The 14,036-nt window shown below is 38.7% G+C and overlaps 1 protein-coding gene across 1 annotated transcript in view; it reads right to left on the reverse strand.

Annotated features, from left to right (window-relative positions):
- Window positions 1–237: 237 nt before the first annotated feature.
- ACOT12 (acyl-CoA thioesterase 12) overlaps window positions 238–14,036 on the reverse strand; it is a 44,981-nt gene continuing 31,182 nt past the window's right edge. The window contains exons 10-15 of the mRNA XM_024755691.1: window positions 13,959–14,022; window positions 13,200–13,283; window positions 4,101–4,234; window positions 2,238–2,366; window positions 740–866; window positions 238–474 (exon numbers count right to left, since the gene is read on the reverse strand). Of these exons, the coding sequence (XP_024611459.1) occupies window positions 325–474; window positions 740–866; window positions 2,238–2,366; window positions 4,101–4,234; window positions 13,200–13,283; window positions 13,959–14,022 (688 nt within the window). The 3' untranslated portion in view covers window positions 238–324. The remainder of the gene's footprint in view (window positions 475–739; window positions 867–2,237; window positions 2,367–4,100; window positions 4,235–13,199; window positions 13,284–13,958; window positions 14,023–14,036) is intronic.

Below are 14,036 nucleotides of genomic sequence, written 5' to 3' on the forward strand. Positions count from 1 at the left end.
GCCTAAAAATGTTTTGATTATTTTAACCTAACTTCTACCATTTTACAGAACACACAATATTGCATGTGGGAATTTTCCATTGCCTGTGCCCCTGGAAGGGAGCGAAGCCACGGGTGATCTAAAAGAGAGTTTTAAAGCTCTTTTAATGTTAACCCAAATCACTGGTATTGGACTTGGGATGCATTTTGTTTTTTAACCTCTTCATAACTGCATTTTGCTTAGACTGATATTAAATTATTTGTGGCCCAGAAGCTTGTCAAGTGTCAGAGCTAAGGGTGCTTGAAATTGAAAGTGGAAAATAAAATGACAATTTAAAGTTATCATTTAAAATATGCTTATCAACCCATCATCAGTAGTGTTCTCTATGAATTGTATACAGGAGGCTGCTGTCTCTTCAATGGATTTTGACCAGCCACCAAGATTTCCAGCAAAGTAAGGAAGGATGCTAGCAGAAATCTGGTTAAAGTAAGATACCTGTTTCAAAAAACAAAGCAAAACAAAACAATATTTTAATTTCTTACTGACTTGGAGCTTTTTCAAGCAGGGATCTCAATCTTGTTGGTGTAGGGGAGGCTATGACCCTAATCTTTTGGGAATGGATCTGAAAGGATGACCTTAGTATTCCCTGGTGGGTGTGGGTGGACACATTGCAGAATTAGAGTTAATTAGTAAATCCAGGTAAAAGGTTCCTCTGTATCTGTAGGAACAAATTAATCTGCAGATGTTTCATCAAACTTACGGTACATGAACTGCTGTCAATAGCACGGATGAGAAATCCAGCACTTATGATTTCACTTCTGCTGTACTGTGGAGAAGGTGGGACTGATGGCAGAATAACTGACCTCACTGCCACCGTGTAAGTGTGACTGAAAGATAACAGGACATTTTCAAAGTTCTTGAGAGAAACAAAGAATAGTTGTTAGAAAATAAATTCCTACAGTTAATGCAACTTGTTTATATAGTAGAAGTAAAACTATAGACACCCAGATCTTTTAGATGAGTGGTATACATAGGAAAACATTCTCTATGGATACATTCAAGTATAGCAAATAATAATAAGGGCCATAGGTGTTTTCTGCCTAAGAATTACATATACTTTGTATAACTCCGCAAAGCTGCAGTCAACCTCCAAACTGGTTTTTTTTTTTTTTTTGGGTGCCCTAATGGGTTGTAATTTCAGTCTCTTCTTTTTTTAATGAAAAATAATACCATTGTTTTAAAGAACCTTCAAACAATAGAGAACCCTATACATTAGAAAATAGAAGTCATCCTTCAGTCCACCATAAGCACAATACATACTTATCCTAGAGATGACCACGTTATATTGTGATCCTCCAGATCTTTTTATAAATATATAACATTTATGTAAGCAAATGGACATATGTAGATTTTTACATAAATATAATCATTTTACAAATATTGGTCTATAATTTGGTTTTTCACCTAATGGTAAAACTTTGGAGGTGTTTCTGTATCAATGCCTCTGTGACTACTTCATCCTTTTTAATGCTGGTATAGTGCTCTGTAGTATGGTTCTACCATAATTAATAAGATGGAGCTTCAGTTTATTTCTAATATCTTTTGCCATAGTAAATGATACTACACTGAACATCCATGTGCATTAATCCCACACGGGAGGGATTATTTCTATAGGCCAGCTTTGACATCAGAAATAATGCTGGCTAGTTCCAGGGGTAGACCATAACTGCCCTGGCAGCTTCCACTTCTTGTCCCTTTGAACACCTGCTCTTGGGACCCTTCCCCTTAGAACCTAGACACTATTCTCTGAGAAGCCCAATGCCCGTGGAGAAGCCATGAACAGACACTCTAATTGACAGCCAGCCATTTTGGGTGTCTAGCACAGTTGAGTCTTTGTAAATTCTGAACCAAAACCAATTCCTGGTATTTTATTTGGCTTTCACTGCATTTTTACAATAACGGAATATTTTGAAGGTTTGCTAAATATCCGTTTTACATCTGCATAGAGCAAAAGGAAAGGGAACTGCTTTACGAGTCTCACAGATGCTTTGCACATGGCTGGCACTTAATAGATAATTGTTTCTTTCTGGTTCTTTGTTTTTTAATGATAACTAAAGCCTCATCTAGAAAAAAATTCACATGAACATCATTCAAGACCAGAAATGCTTATTCCATTGACTTCTTGTTTTCATATCAACTTTTTCTTTCTACTCTATATTATAAGACATTGCTATAACACTTGAATTACATATACTCACCCATCTTTGAGAGGCCTTCTTCGTGAAACAAGTACTACCAAGTCTTTGGGTTTGTCATCATTCACCACAGGGCAAGTGATATAATATATCTGATCATCTTCACTTACCCAGTCTATGACTTCACAGGACCTATGTAAGTAGAACAGTGACAGAAAGTCTACATTTTACAATCTGGTAGAATAAGGCATTCCTTTCTTTTGTTTGCGTAACTTCATTATTGGTGTCCATATTCACCCTTCTGCTCACATAACCATCCCCCCAAAGCCAGCATCATTTCTTAAAGTCTGTTTTTAGAGTTGTTTGGCCAGAAGGAATAATTCTGCATGTGATGAAAAGAATGCTGGCCATCTGACTCTAAGGTCACTGCCCTCAACACTGCAGAGAAAGGCACTTTTCTTTTTTCCACAAAATTATTTTTCTCTAGGATCAAGTAATAATATTTTGAAGACTAGTGAATTATATAGACAATCCAACGACTCTGAGGTAAAGGAATATGGTATATTGGGAAAGAGAACTAAGCTTGGAATCAAGCAACTTGCCTTTGAGTCTCAGATTGCTTAGTAGCTATGTTATGTTAGGCAAGTCACTTTTTTTTCATCTATAAAAGGTAGATAATAGTACCTATGGGGTTATTGTGAGGATCAAGTGAAAACACCTGGCACAGTACCTGAATCATGATAGATGCACCAAAATAGTAAGTGGAATTAGAATTCATTCATTCAAGTTCAGTTAGGCTAGAATGTCAGGTGATATAGAAAGTAATGGGAGATACATTTGAAAAAAGCAGCAAGTTTAGGCATTATCCTTGCTAAAATCTTTGTACTTATAGAGTTATCTACAAAGATCTACGCAAGAAAATCGTCAAGTGTTTCCTCTTCTCTCCGAATGTTTATTATTGTAACATTAACCAGGATGTATCATTCTGGCATCTATGCAAATGTAACACATGAGCCCAGAGATGTTTCACTTTAATGGTGTTAAATTGTCTATTACATGCTGTTAATCACAGTGAGATTTGGACATTTAAAAGATGAAACTCTACTTCATCCAAATTAGGAAGTAAATGGTAATGCTGAATATAATAGGTATAATCTTACTAATCCTTTCCTTCAAGCAAGGTGTCCATGAGGCCTGAGCCCTGCAGCCCAGGAGCTTGGACTCCTTGAAGAAGGGGGTGTTACCCTGACAGTGCAGTTGACAAGATGCCCAGCTCTGCATTCCAGGAAAGGAGGGAGAGTGGAGAAGATTGGATTAGGGATGTGGGAGACAATGAGTAACAGAAGAGATGCAGGCTGACGGGAGTGGGCCCTGATCAGACATGGAGAGCAGGAAGGAATGTACTCATAGAGCTGCTTCTCCCAGCTTCTCACCAGGGAGTGCTGCTTCACAGAAAGAGAGGGGACTACCAAATAAAGATCAAGAGTGGGAAGTTGGAGAGACTATTTGATAATCACTTCCTCAAGAGCAATGAGACTGTGTATTAAAGTACAAGAGTGTGGAATTCAGAGCCTGACAGACCTGGGTTCCAATTCAGGTTCCATTGCTTTTACTGCCTGTGTAATGTTGGCAAGTCTTGGGATCTCTCTCTTGTTAAATAAGAATAATATCAACTTTGAAGAGTTATTGATAGGAGTACAATAGGTGTGGGTAAAGCATGTCAACTCAATATAGATGAAAAATAGATGATTATAATCATTTTTGTGTAGCACCTGATGCAGTTTTCCATGCAGAGCAAACTTTAGCAAATACTGTTTAATAAAACAATAGGTCATACATTGGGCAATGGAGATACACTGCAATGTAGAGGTCATCTTTTACATGATGTCAGGGTTGAATAAGAAAATATTTAAAATTTATTCTTACATGTAATGGGGGTCCCACAAAGGTCGCTTGGTAAAGTCAGACAAGAGATGATAAGCCAAGTGTGCTGGTCTTTCCACATGCTTTTCAACACAAACAGATAAAATATTGTGCTCTTCCAGAGTATATATTTTTATCTAAAAGAAAATAATAAGAAAAACATTACAAAAGAAAATTAGGTGTTTTTACATTAAAACCACAGCATATATATGTAGTCATAGGCGGATTGCACTAGCTAAGGCATCTTGGCACCTGGGTAATAATGAAGCCAAATGATGGCAAGTTCACTTTAAATACTTGGATGTCTAGAGCTCAGACCAGGATGCTATGCCCCTGTGTCATCTAAATAATATGTGACTTGAGGGTGGTTTATTATTGTGCAATAGTTTTTCTCATGAAAAATTAAGAACATAAGACTTTCTTTCTTTATCCCTTTGTGGTATTTCCCTGCCTCTATCCAGGAAGAGCAGAAATTATAACCAGACTGCTGGGCAAGTCAGTGCTTCATGTCCCCCTAAGACCTTGGAGCCAAGGCTGCAGCCTAACGTACTTTCTCAGGATGTCAGGCATGCCTTCACTTGGGCTGAGGGAGCCCAGGGAGTAAGTCAACGTCTCTAGAGCCAACTCAGCCTCTCAACAGGGCCGCTGAAGCGTTTCTTCAGCACAAAGAATTCTTTCATTTGTGAATCACAAGAGCTCATCTTTCAAGGCGGCCAATTCCTGGGTTTCTAGTGCTTATTATTCCTTAGATAAGAGGAGGCTTGTCGTGGGGATCCATTTGATGTATACTTAAACATTCATGTATCCCTTGTTACTCTGAACTTTCCTTCTACTCTGCTTTGGCCAGTAATCAGAGATACATGTTCAGCTAAGAGCATGTTTCTATCCTGCCCATTTTCTCCATCTCTTTCAGGGTGCTTTGAAGACAGTGTTGAAATTTGCTATCTTATAATCATTCCCATGGCAACAAGCTGTGAGAAGACAAACAAACATAGGGTTAAGACTTCACTGCAGGAATCAAGCAGATGGAAAAATCAGGCTGTGAGGGAGAAAACCTTTATTTAAACATAAATACCTTTAGGAAGAGAATGAAGAAATGAGAAACTGACTAAAAGCAGCTTAGAAAGGTAAGAAGTGACTATTTGCTTATGCTTTTACCTCTCTAATTGACCTCAGTGTGAAGCCTGTCTTTAAATTGAGCCTGCAAAGGAGGACATGATGTAGGCTGTGGGCACTTATCAAAGAGAAAGAAAACCATGAATGCAGCTGTAGTTGGTGGCTGAGACTCACCCCAGCATAGACATGCCTACCTTTGCCCCCCATACAGCAGAAGTCGAAGCAGGTTCATTGGTGTAAATCCAGAGGGAAGTCACCTTATCAAAGCCTGGTGTCCATGTGGCTCTTAGCCAGCCTGTTGGGGCTCTGCAGTCTCAGAGGAGGCAAGGGCAGGGGGCCAGAGTGAATCCCATCACCTCAGTCAGATTCTGGCCATGGGGCAACCATGGTTAACCTTGGTGGAACCAGGGTGGAGTAGGATGTAACACTGGACTGAGCATTGTTTAAGGGTTGAATTGTGTGTCCCCCGCCCCCCAATTCATATATTAAAGTCCTAACCCCTAGTAGCTCAGAATGTGACCTTATTTGGAAATAGGGTCATTGCAGGTGTAATAAGTTAAGATGAGGTTATACTGCAGTAGAATGGGCCCCTAACCCAATATGACTGGTGTCCTTATAAAAAATGGCAATGTGGACACGTAAACATACACACACGCACACACACTGGGAGAATCCCATATGAAGGTGAAGGCAGAGGTCAGGTGGTGCATCTACAATCCAGGGAATGCCAAAGATTGCCAGCAAAGCACCGGAAGTTAGGGGAAAGACCTGGAGTAGACTCTCACTCACTCCCTCAGAAGGAACCAACACTGCCAACACCTTGATCTCAGACTTCCAGCTTCCAAAACTGCAAGGCACCCAGTTTGTGGTACTCTTAGGGCAGCCCTAGGAAACTATCACAGCACTTTTCCAGGAAGCTGCTCCCCAGGTTGCAGATACATGCTGCTGCTTCCTATCCTGGAACCAAAACAAACTTCACGCTAAGTAGCCGTCATTAAATTCTGTCCTTATAAAACTCACTTGACTTATCCAGTGCCAAGTGCAGTATTGGATGAGTGGATGATATTTTGATCCTTTCCGCAAAGTTAAAAGTAGCAGACAATCAGAGTTAATGACATTGATGCAGACACAGCAGACAAGGAAAGGCAGCGGTTGTTGTTGGTTCTCTTTAAACCGTACTATTTTAGGAAAGCCAACTTTGGCTTAGTGTAAAAATTCTCCAAGACCAACTCTCCAAGAAAACGAGTTCCCTTTCATGCTTGGAAGAAGACAGGTTAAATTCCATTTATCATCTCAAATGTTTTATCATTTGGTGCCTGGAGAATTTTAGTCTATGAAATGAAGCTTATAGTAGGCCCAAAATCTGCTGGAGCTTGTTAACATTTTACTAATGATATATATTTTTCATTCTAATAAGATTCTGTTTAATGGGTTTGGATCTTATACAAATAGCACAAGAGGAAATAACTCAAAGTTTTAGAATTTTATACTATCTGTTGACAAATATGTTATTGATACTATATTGCGGAAAGGAGGACAAAACTCGTTTTTACAGAGTCATGGGGACAGGGGTAGAGTCCTTGGAGGTAGGTTACCCCCTGGGCTAAGGGGAGGAGACATGATCAGGTGGAGCTCTGGGACCAGCCCCAGCTTCAATGAGAATATCTCTTCTTTGGTCTGTTTCCTGTGGATTTTGTCCTGTGTGAAGGTTTTCACATGATCCTTGCCATTCTGGCTTCCAGTACACTCTCAGTGACTCCCTAAATAAAAAGCTACTCCTGTCAAGCCAATCTCTTACCCATGCCAATTCCAACCAGGAAGGTTTGGCTCAAAGCTACTCACTGCTTAGAAAGCACCCTTTACCCCTCCAGCAATTTACCCTTACACTATCTTCAAGGAGGAAAGAATCAACTCCTCTCCAAAGCTGTCTCTAAACAACTGTCTTCCCTGACTTTGAATTGCCTAAGAGCTGACCTTTGCGGTTTAAATACTACAATCTCTCACTTGTTTATAAACTACCTTAAAATTATCTTTCAGCTATGATATGTATATATGTGATGCTTTCAAAATAGACTATAAGCTCCTTTAAGATGGTGGTTCATCTTTTGCTCCTTGTATTACTGGTATTATTAATTCCAACACTATACATTGAAAATGAAATATGGGTTAAAACAGTAAGTACTGCCCAATTTCGTTACAAATACTAGAAATTTTAGAATTTTGCCATCTATCAAAATTTATATCAAAATGAGTATAGATTTTTATAACCCAAAATAAGTATAATTCTTAACAGACTGTTTTGTTGTAAGAATTTATTCAGCTAAAAGTTGACAGAAAAAAATGTGAGCTGTATTTTTAAATTAAAAGCATATAATGGTGAAGGTGGTTAAAAAAACCACATAAAAGCTTTAAAAAGTGGGAGAGAAAAGGGGGATGACTCAGAAAGAAAAAATTAGATTGTTATTATAAATACAATCTAAAAAAAAAGGAGGGCTTCAAATTCAACAGAGATAACATAAGAATGTTTAATTATACAGTGTTTTCTAATAAGTATCTGTACAAAACTTAAGAATTAATTATTGATGGCTCTCCTTAGACACTAGCAAATATACGTTTATTTGTTTAGATTGGTTTCTGGCACCAAACTCTTTAAGACTTGAAATTTTAATGACTTCACTAAATATGTTCTCGTCCTTCATTCCAGACATGAGTTTGTCCTTTGCTATGCTGCTCATGAATGCTCGGATGCCAGCAATGATGCAAGAAACAGATTTCATATTAGTAAAAGAAAACAGTCTTGAAGCAGCTTTTATGAGGGATAAAGAGAAGCAAGTAACTTAGTTATGTTAAACCTGTATTTCTGCATCACTGAACCAAACACACAGATGGAAACCTAACTGGATCCAAAGAAGGTAAGGAAGACTCTGAAAGGATTCAGAATTGAGCACCAAGACATAATAAAAGCAAACAACCAAAGCCAAAACACGCAGAGGAGGTCAAAGTCAGAGCTGAAAACAATAAGTGAAGTAACTGAATTTGCTTTGATTTCAGGGTAAGTGACCATATAACTTATTATCCAAAGTGGAACACTTAGGCACTGTTAATAATTATGATGGGAAAACCAGGACTGTCCCAGGAAAACCAGAACATATGGTAATCATATTTTAGAGGCTACTGTTTCATTGATGATGAAAAACAGTACACACTGAAATGTGAACATAGACAAAATGTCAGCATTATTGAGCATCTCCTGAATGCCAGGCAGTGCTGTGTTCTGGGACTATAGTCATGAACAAAATGGTCCTTAAAGAGCTTATAATCTGTTTAGTGTAGACATCAGCTTCAAAGGGTCTCCTGATATACCTTTGAAATTAGATAAAATTAAAATCCAAATGATATACATTAATTTAAATTTGATGACATGCAAAGCATTGTAAAAGGTGCCGAGAAGAAAGATGTCAAGACAAGGCTTCTTTCTTAAGATGTTTATAATCTAGGGAAAAAGACCATATGTAAAAAGTTAAATTACTATGAAAGACAAATACTAACTCAACATAGCTGTGGGAGAAATGTCATGAGATAATGCATAATTAATTGACAAGTTAATCATAAAGAAGTAATTGTTAAAGGAATTCCTAGAGGGATAAGTTCCTTCAGTCAGGGGTGATTGGCTTTATGGAAAAGCATTTGTCCTGGGTCATGAAGACCAGGTAGGACTGGGGTAGATAGGAGAAGGAGAGAGAGGTGGAACATGAGAACGAAGCTCAGAGGTAGGAATGTGTAGGGCGATTTGAAGGACCCTAGATCAGCCAGTGTGGAGGAGTAGAGACAGGGCTGGAAAGATACTTGACTCTTAAAAAAATTTCCCTCAAAGATTTTTTTTCCTTTTAAAGAATCGAAATACAGTTTATTTACAATATTATATTAGTTTCAGGTGTATAACATAGTGATTTAATATTTTTATAGCTTATACTCCTATATATATGAATATATATGTGACTATATATGAATCTATGTAGATGTACATATCTATATTTATACATTAGATATATACCCAGTAGTAGAATTGCTGGATCATATGGTTGTTCTATTTTTAATTTTTTGAGGTACCTCCATACTGTTTTCCAAGTGGCTGTACCAGTCTGCATTCCCACAAACAGTGTACTAGGGTTCCCTTTTCTCCATTTCTTCACCAATATTTGTTATTTGTGGTCTTTTTGTTGATAGCCATTCTGACAGGTGTAAGGTGATACCTCATTGTGGTTTTAATTTGTATTTCTCTGATGATTAGGACTGTTGAGCATCTTTTCATGTGCCTGTTAGCCATCTGTATGTCTTTGGAAAAATATCTATTCAGGTCTTCTGCCCATTTTTTAATCAGGTTGTTTATTTTTTTTGATATTGAGTTGTATGAGCTGTTTATATGTATGAGCTGTTTATATGTATGAGTTGTATGAGCTGTTTATATGGCCCCTTATTGGTCATGTCATTTGCAAATATTTTCTTCCATTCAGCAGGTGTTGATGGTTTCCCTTGCTGTGCAAAAGCTTTTAGCTTCAAAGCTAAATGCTCTGGGGGCTTCTCCTCCCGATGCCAGACCCCCAGACTGGGGAGCCTGACATGGGGCTCAGAACTCTCACTCCTGTGGCAGAACCTCTGCGATATAATTATTTTCCAGTTTGTGGGTCGCCCACCTGGTGAGCATGTAATTTGATTGTATTGCAAATGCACCCCTACTACCGTCTCATTGTGGCTACTTTGTCTTTGGATGTAGAATATCTTTTTTGGTAGGTTCCAGTCTTTTTTGTCGATGGTTGTTCAGCAGTTGTTATTTTGGTGTTTTCATGAGAGGAGGTGAGCTCAAGTCCTTCTACTTCACTATCTTGTCTTCCTCTCCTTTATCGTTATATAATGCCCTTCCTTCTCTTTTGTTATAGACTTTGTTTTAAAGTCTATTTTGTCTAATATGATTATTGCTACCCCTGCCTTCTTGCTGTTTCTGTTTGTATAAAATCTTTTTCCATTCCCTCATTTTTGGTCTGTGTGTGTGTTTAGCTCTGAAGTCAGTCTCTTGTAGGCAGCATATAGAAGGGTCTTGTTTTTTATCCAGTCAACCACCCTGTGTCTTTTGATTAGAGCATTTAGCCCGTTGACGTTTAAAGTAATTATTGATATTATTGCCATCTTATTACTTGTTTTCCAGTGTTTTTGGTAGTTCTTCTTGTTTATTTCTTTTTGTTTGTTTGTTTCTTCCCTTGTGGTTTGATTATTTTCTTTAGTAGTATGCTTGAGTTCCTTTCTTTTTGCATCTATTTAAGTTTCTGATTTGGGGTTACCATGGTGTTCATATATGTTGTCATGTAACTATATGCTTGTTTCAAACTGACAGTCCTTTAAGTTCAAACACATTCTAAAAGATCTACATTTTTTTCTCTCCTCCCTCACATTTTATGATTTTGATGTTTATCCCTTAACTTTTATGATTTTGATGTTTATCCCTTAGTTATATTTTATTTTATTTATAGTTTTTGTCTTTTAATATTTATACTAGCTTATTTAAATGGTTGATCCACAGCCTTTACTAGTGGGGTTTTTCCTTTCCTATGACTTCTTACTTCTTGTTGTAGCCTTTTCTTTTCCACTTAGGGAAGACTTTAACATTTGTTTTAGGGTTGGTTTAGTACTGATGAACTCCTTTATTTTTTGCTTGTCTGAGAAGTTCTTTAGCATTCCTTCAACTCTAGATGATAATCTTGCTGGGTAGAGTATCCTAGGTTGTAGGTTTTTCCCTTTCAGCACTTTAAATATATTATGCCACTCCCTTCTTTCTTGTAAAGTTTCTGCAGAAAAATCAGCTGATAGCCTATTGGGGACTGGGTGTCTTGTCCTTGTATGTGTCTCTGTTTTTTCTCTTGCTGTCTTTAGAATTCTCTCTTTTTCTTTAACTTTTGCCATTTTAATTATGATATGTCTTGATGTGGGTCTCTCTGTGCTTCCTGTACTTGAATATCTGTTTCCTTTTTCAGGTTCAGGAAGTTTTCAATCATAACTTTTCCAAATACATTTTTGACCACTTTCTCTCTTCTCCTTCTGGGACCCCTATAATATGAATGTTAGTATGCTTGATGTTGTCCCAGAGGTCCCTTAAACAAACTAGTTTTATTTTTTTTTAATTTATTTTTCTTTTTGCTGTTCTGATTGGGTGATTTCCATTATTCTATCTTCCATGTTACTTATGTGTTCTTTATTACCTAGGCTGCTTTTAAATCCTTCTAGTGTGTTTTTCATTTCCATTATTGTATTTTTCAGCTCTGACTGGTTCTTTTTTTTTTTTTTTAATTGGAGTACAGTTGATTAACAATGTTGTGTTAGTTTCAGGTATACAGTAAAGTGATTCAGTTATATATACACATATGTCCATTCTTTTTCAGATTCTTTTCCCATATAGGTTATTTCAGAATACTGAATAGAGTTCCCTGTGCTATACAGTAGGTCCTTGTTGATTATCTCTTTTATATATAGTAGTGTGTATATGTTAATTCCTGACTCCTAATTTATCCCTGACTTGTTCTTTTTTTAATATTTTCTAGTTCCTTGTTAAAATTCTCACTGTGTTCATCTATTCTTTTCCCTAGTTCAGTTAGTATTTCTTATTACTAATGCTTTGAGCTCTTTATCTGGTAAATTATTTATCTCTGTTTCATTAGTTGTTTTATCAGGGTTTTTTGTTCTTTCATTTAAAACAAATTCCTCTGTTTTCTCATTTTGCTTAACTTTCTCTGTCTCTATGAAATTAGGTGAAACAGCTACTTATCCTGGTCTTGAAGGGTATCCTTGTGTGGGAATGTCCATATGCAGTCCATATCTGCCCTGTGGCTTTGGTGGGAGAGCTGGATCTGACGTGAGCGTGAGTCACATCTTCCCCCAGGGTGTGCTGGCAGCTGTCACCTTGGTGGGAGCGGGGGGCTGGATATGGAGGGGCTAAAGTCAGAGCTAGCTGTGAGCTAGGGCTTCTCCTATGCTTAGTGGCCATTACTGCCCTACTGGGGGCAGTGAGGGGGTCCCAAGGTGCTGGCGCAGAAGCCCTGAGGGTTGGGTCCAAGCTAGTTCTGTTCCATCTAAGTGTGCGCTCTCCCCTATTCCAGCAGTGGCACCATCACCACAGAGGGGAGGAATGCTGGAGCAAGAAGGCCCAGAGTGGGTACCCGGTGTAGGCTGGGATATGTGCTAGGCAGTCTTGGCACACCAGTCAGAGCTCCAGACTGCTCGTGATCCACCACCTTCACGAGCACCAGTAATGGCCACCCTTGCCCTGTTTAGATGCAGTGCCTGGTCTGAGCTGGCTCCGTTTCCGCCAGTTGTGCGACCTCCTCAGCAGTGGCAACCTTCACCCTAGTGGGGAGCTGCAGTGGAGCTAGAGGGGCTGGAGTGGATGCTTGGCATGGGCCAGGGTGTGCACTGGGGTGGTTGCAGGAAACCAGCCAGAGCCCTGGGAAGTTTCAACCTGCTTCCTTTGCCTGGTTCCCAGGAGTAAGGAAGCATGTGTATGCTCTTTAAGAGCAGAGTCCAGATTTCTTATAGCCCTCCTGTTAGTCCCACTGGTTTTTAAACAAGCTAAGGGGACTCCTTCTCCCGGTATGAGACCCCAGGGCTGAGGTGTCCTCTCCTAGGGCTGCAGGTCCTGACCTGATTGCTTCTCTTCCCCTCCTACCTGACTCCATGTGGATCTTTCTCTACAGCCTTGTTTGTTGTATAAGAGTCTTTCTGCCACTCTCCAGTTTGTTTTCAGTTTGAATTGCTCCACATGTAGATGTATTTTTGATGTGTTCGTAGTGGGAGGTGAGCTCAGTGTCCTTGTACTCTGCCGTCTTGATCTCCATTTTTTCCTTCTTAAAAGCAGCATTAGAAGTAGCAGAACAACCACTACCGTGACAACTCTCATTTGTGATGGGCAGTGGGTTGTGTGTATACCTGGATGCCTCCTACCTTTTCTACAGCACTGGTAACCTCCCAACCACTTTTGGCTGCCAGGCTTTTGAGAGCCTCCACATTGCCATTACTCAAGGATACCTAAAACACAAATATTTGAAATGCTGTGAGTTCAGTGCAGATATGTGATCAAATATTTTCTGCTTAGAAAGTGGGCACTGTTAGAGCCAAAGTGATGATGTTGAGGTTAGAACTAAGTTATAGGAACATAATTTCTGTCTCAAACTCTTCATGCCGAATTCAAACAGGTAATGTGAGTCATATATGCTTAGCAGATTAGTATCATTTTAATTAGCATCCTAAGCAAAGACAAGAACACCCTTCAGTATGACTTGTAATCAACGGGTAGTAAGTAAACTTGGATTTCCCTTCACATTTTATGGTCAAAAACATTAAAATGACTAATACTTCTCTATTGCGTTATAAAAATGCAAGCCAGTGGGCATGTCATTCAACACAAGCTATAATGAAACACCAGATCTCAATGTCCTATGTTGCTTGAATGCATTTGATGGCAGAGCATCCAGAGTCTGTATTCAGGAACTATACATATAATTCAAACAAGGCAGTGAAGTAGCTGGCTGATAACTAGTTACTGATAGCTTGGTTTTGTTTCATTTTGAGATGACTGGTTGCTATAATTCACCTTTTCATCTAACCTGTGTAGGCACAACATGAGTCAGTTAAATGAGGGCATTTCCATTTTTGTAATGAACTGATTTTTACATGAAGAGCTTCAGATCATAAAACTGTCACCTGGTTGCCAGTATCCCAGTGTATGCAAAGTGGAACCTCTCCTTTGTGGGAAATAATGTATTTTCTGGAAAAAAATTA

The sequence above is a fragment of the Neophocaena asiaeorientalis genome, unplaced genomic scaffold, assembly GCF_003031525.2.
Source record: "Neophocaena asiaeorientalis asiaeorientalis breed wild unplaced genomic scaffold, Neophocaena_asiaeorientalis_V1.1 scaffold37, whole genome shotgun sequence".
Taxonomy (NCBI): domain Eukaryota; kingdom Metazoa; phylum Chordata; class Mammalia; order Artiodactyla; family Phocoenidae; genus Neophocaena; species Neophocaena asiaeorientalis.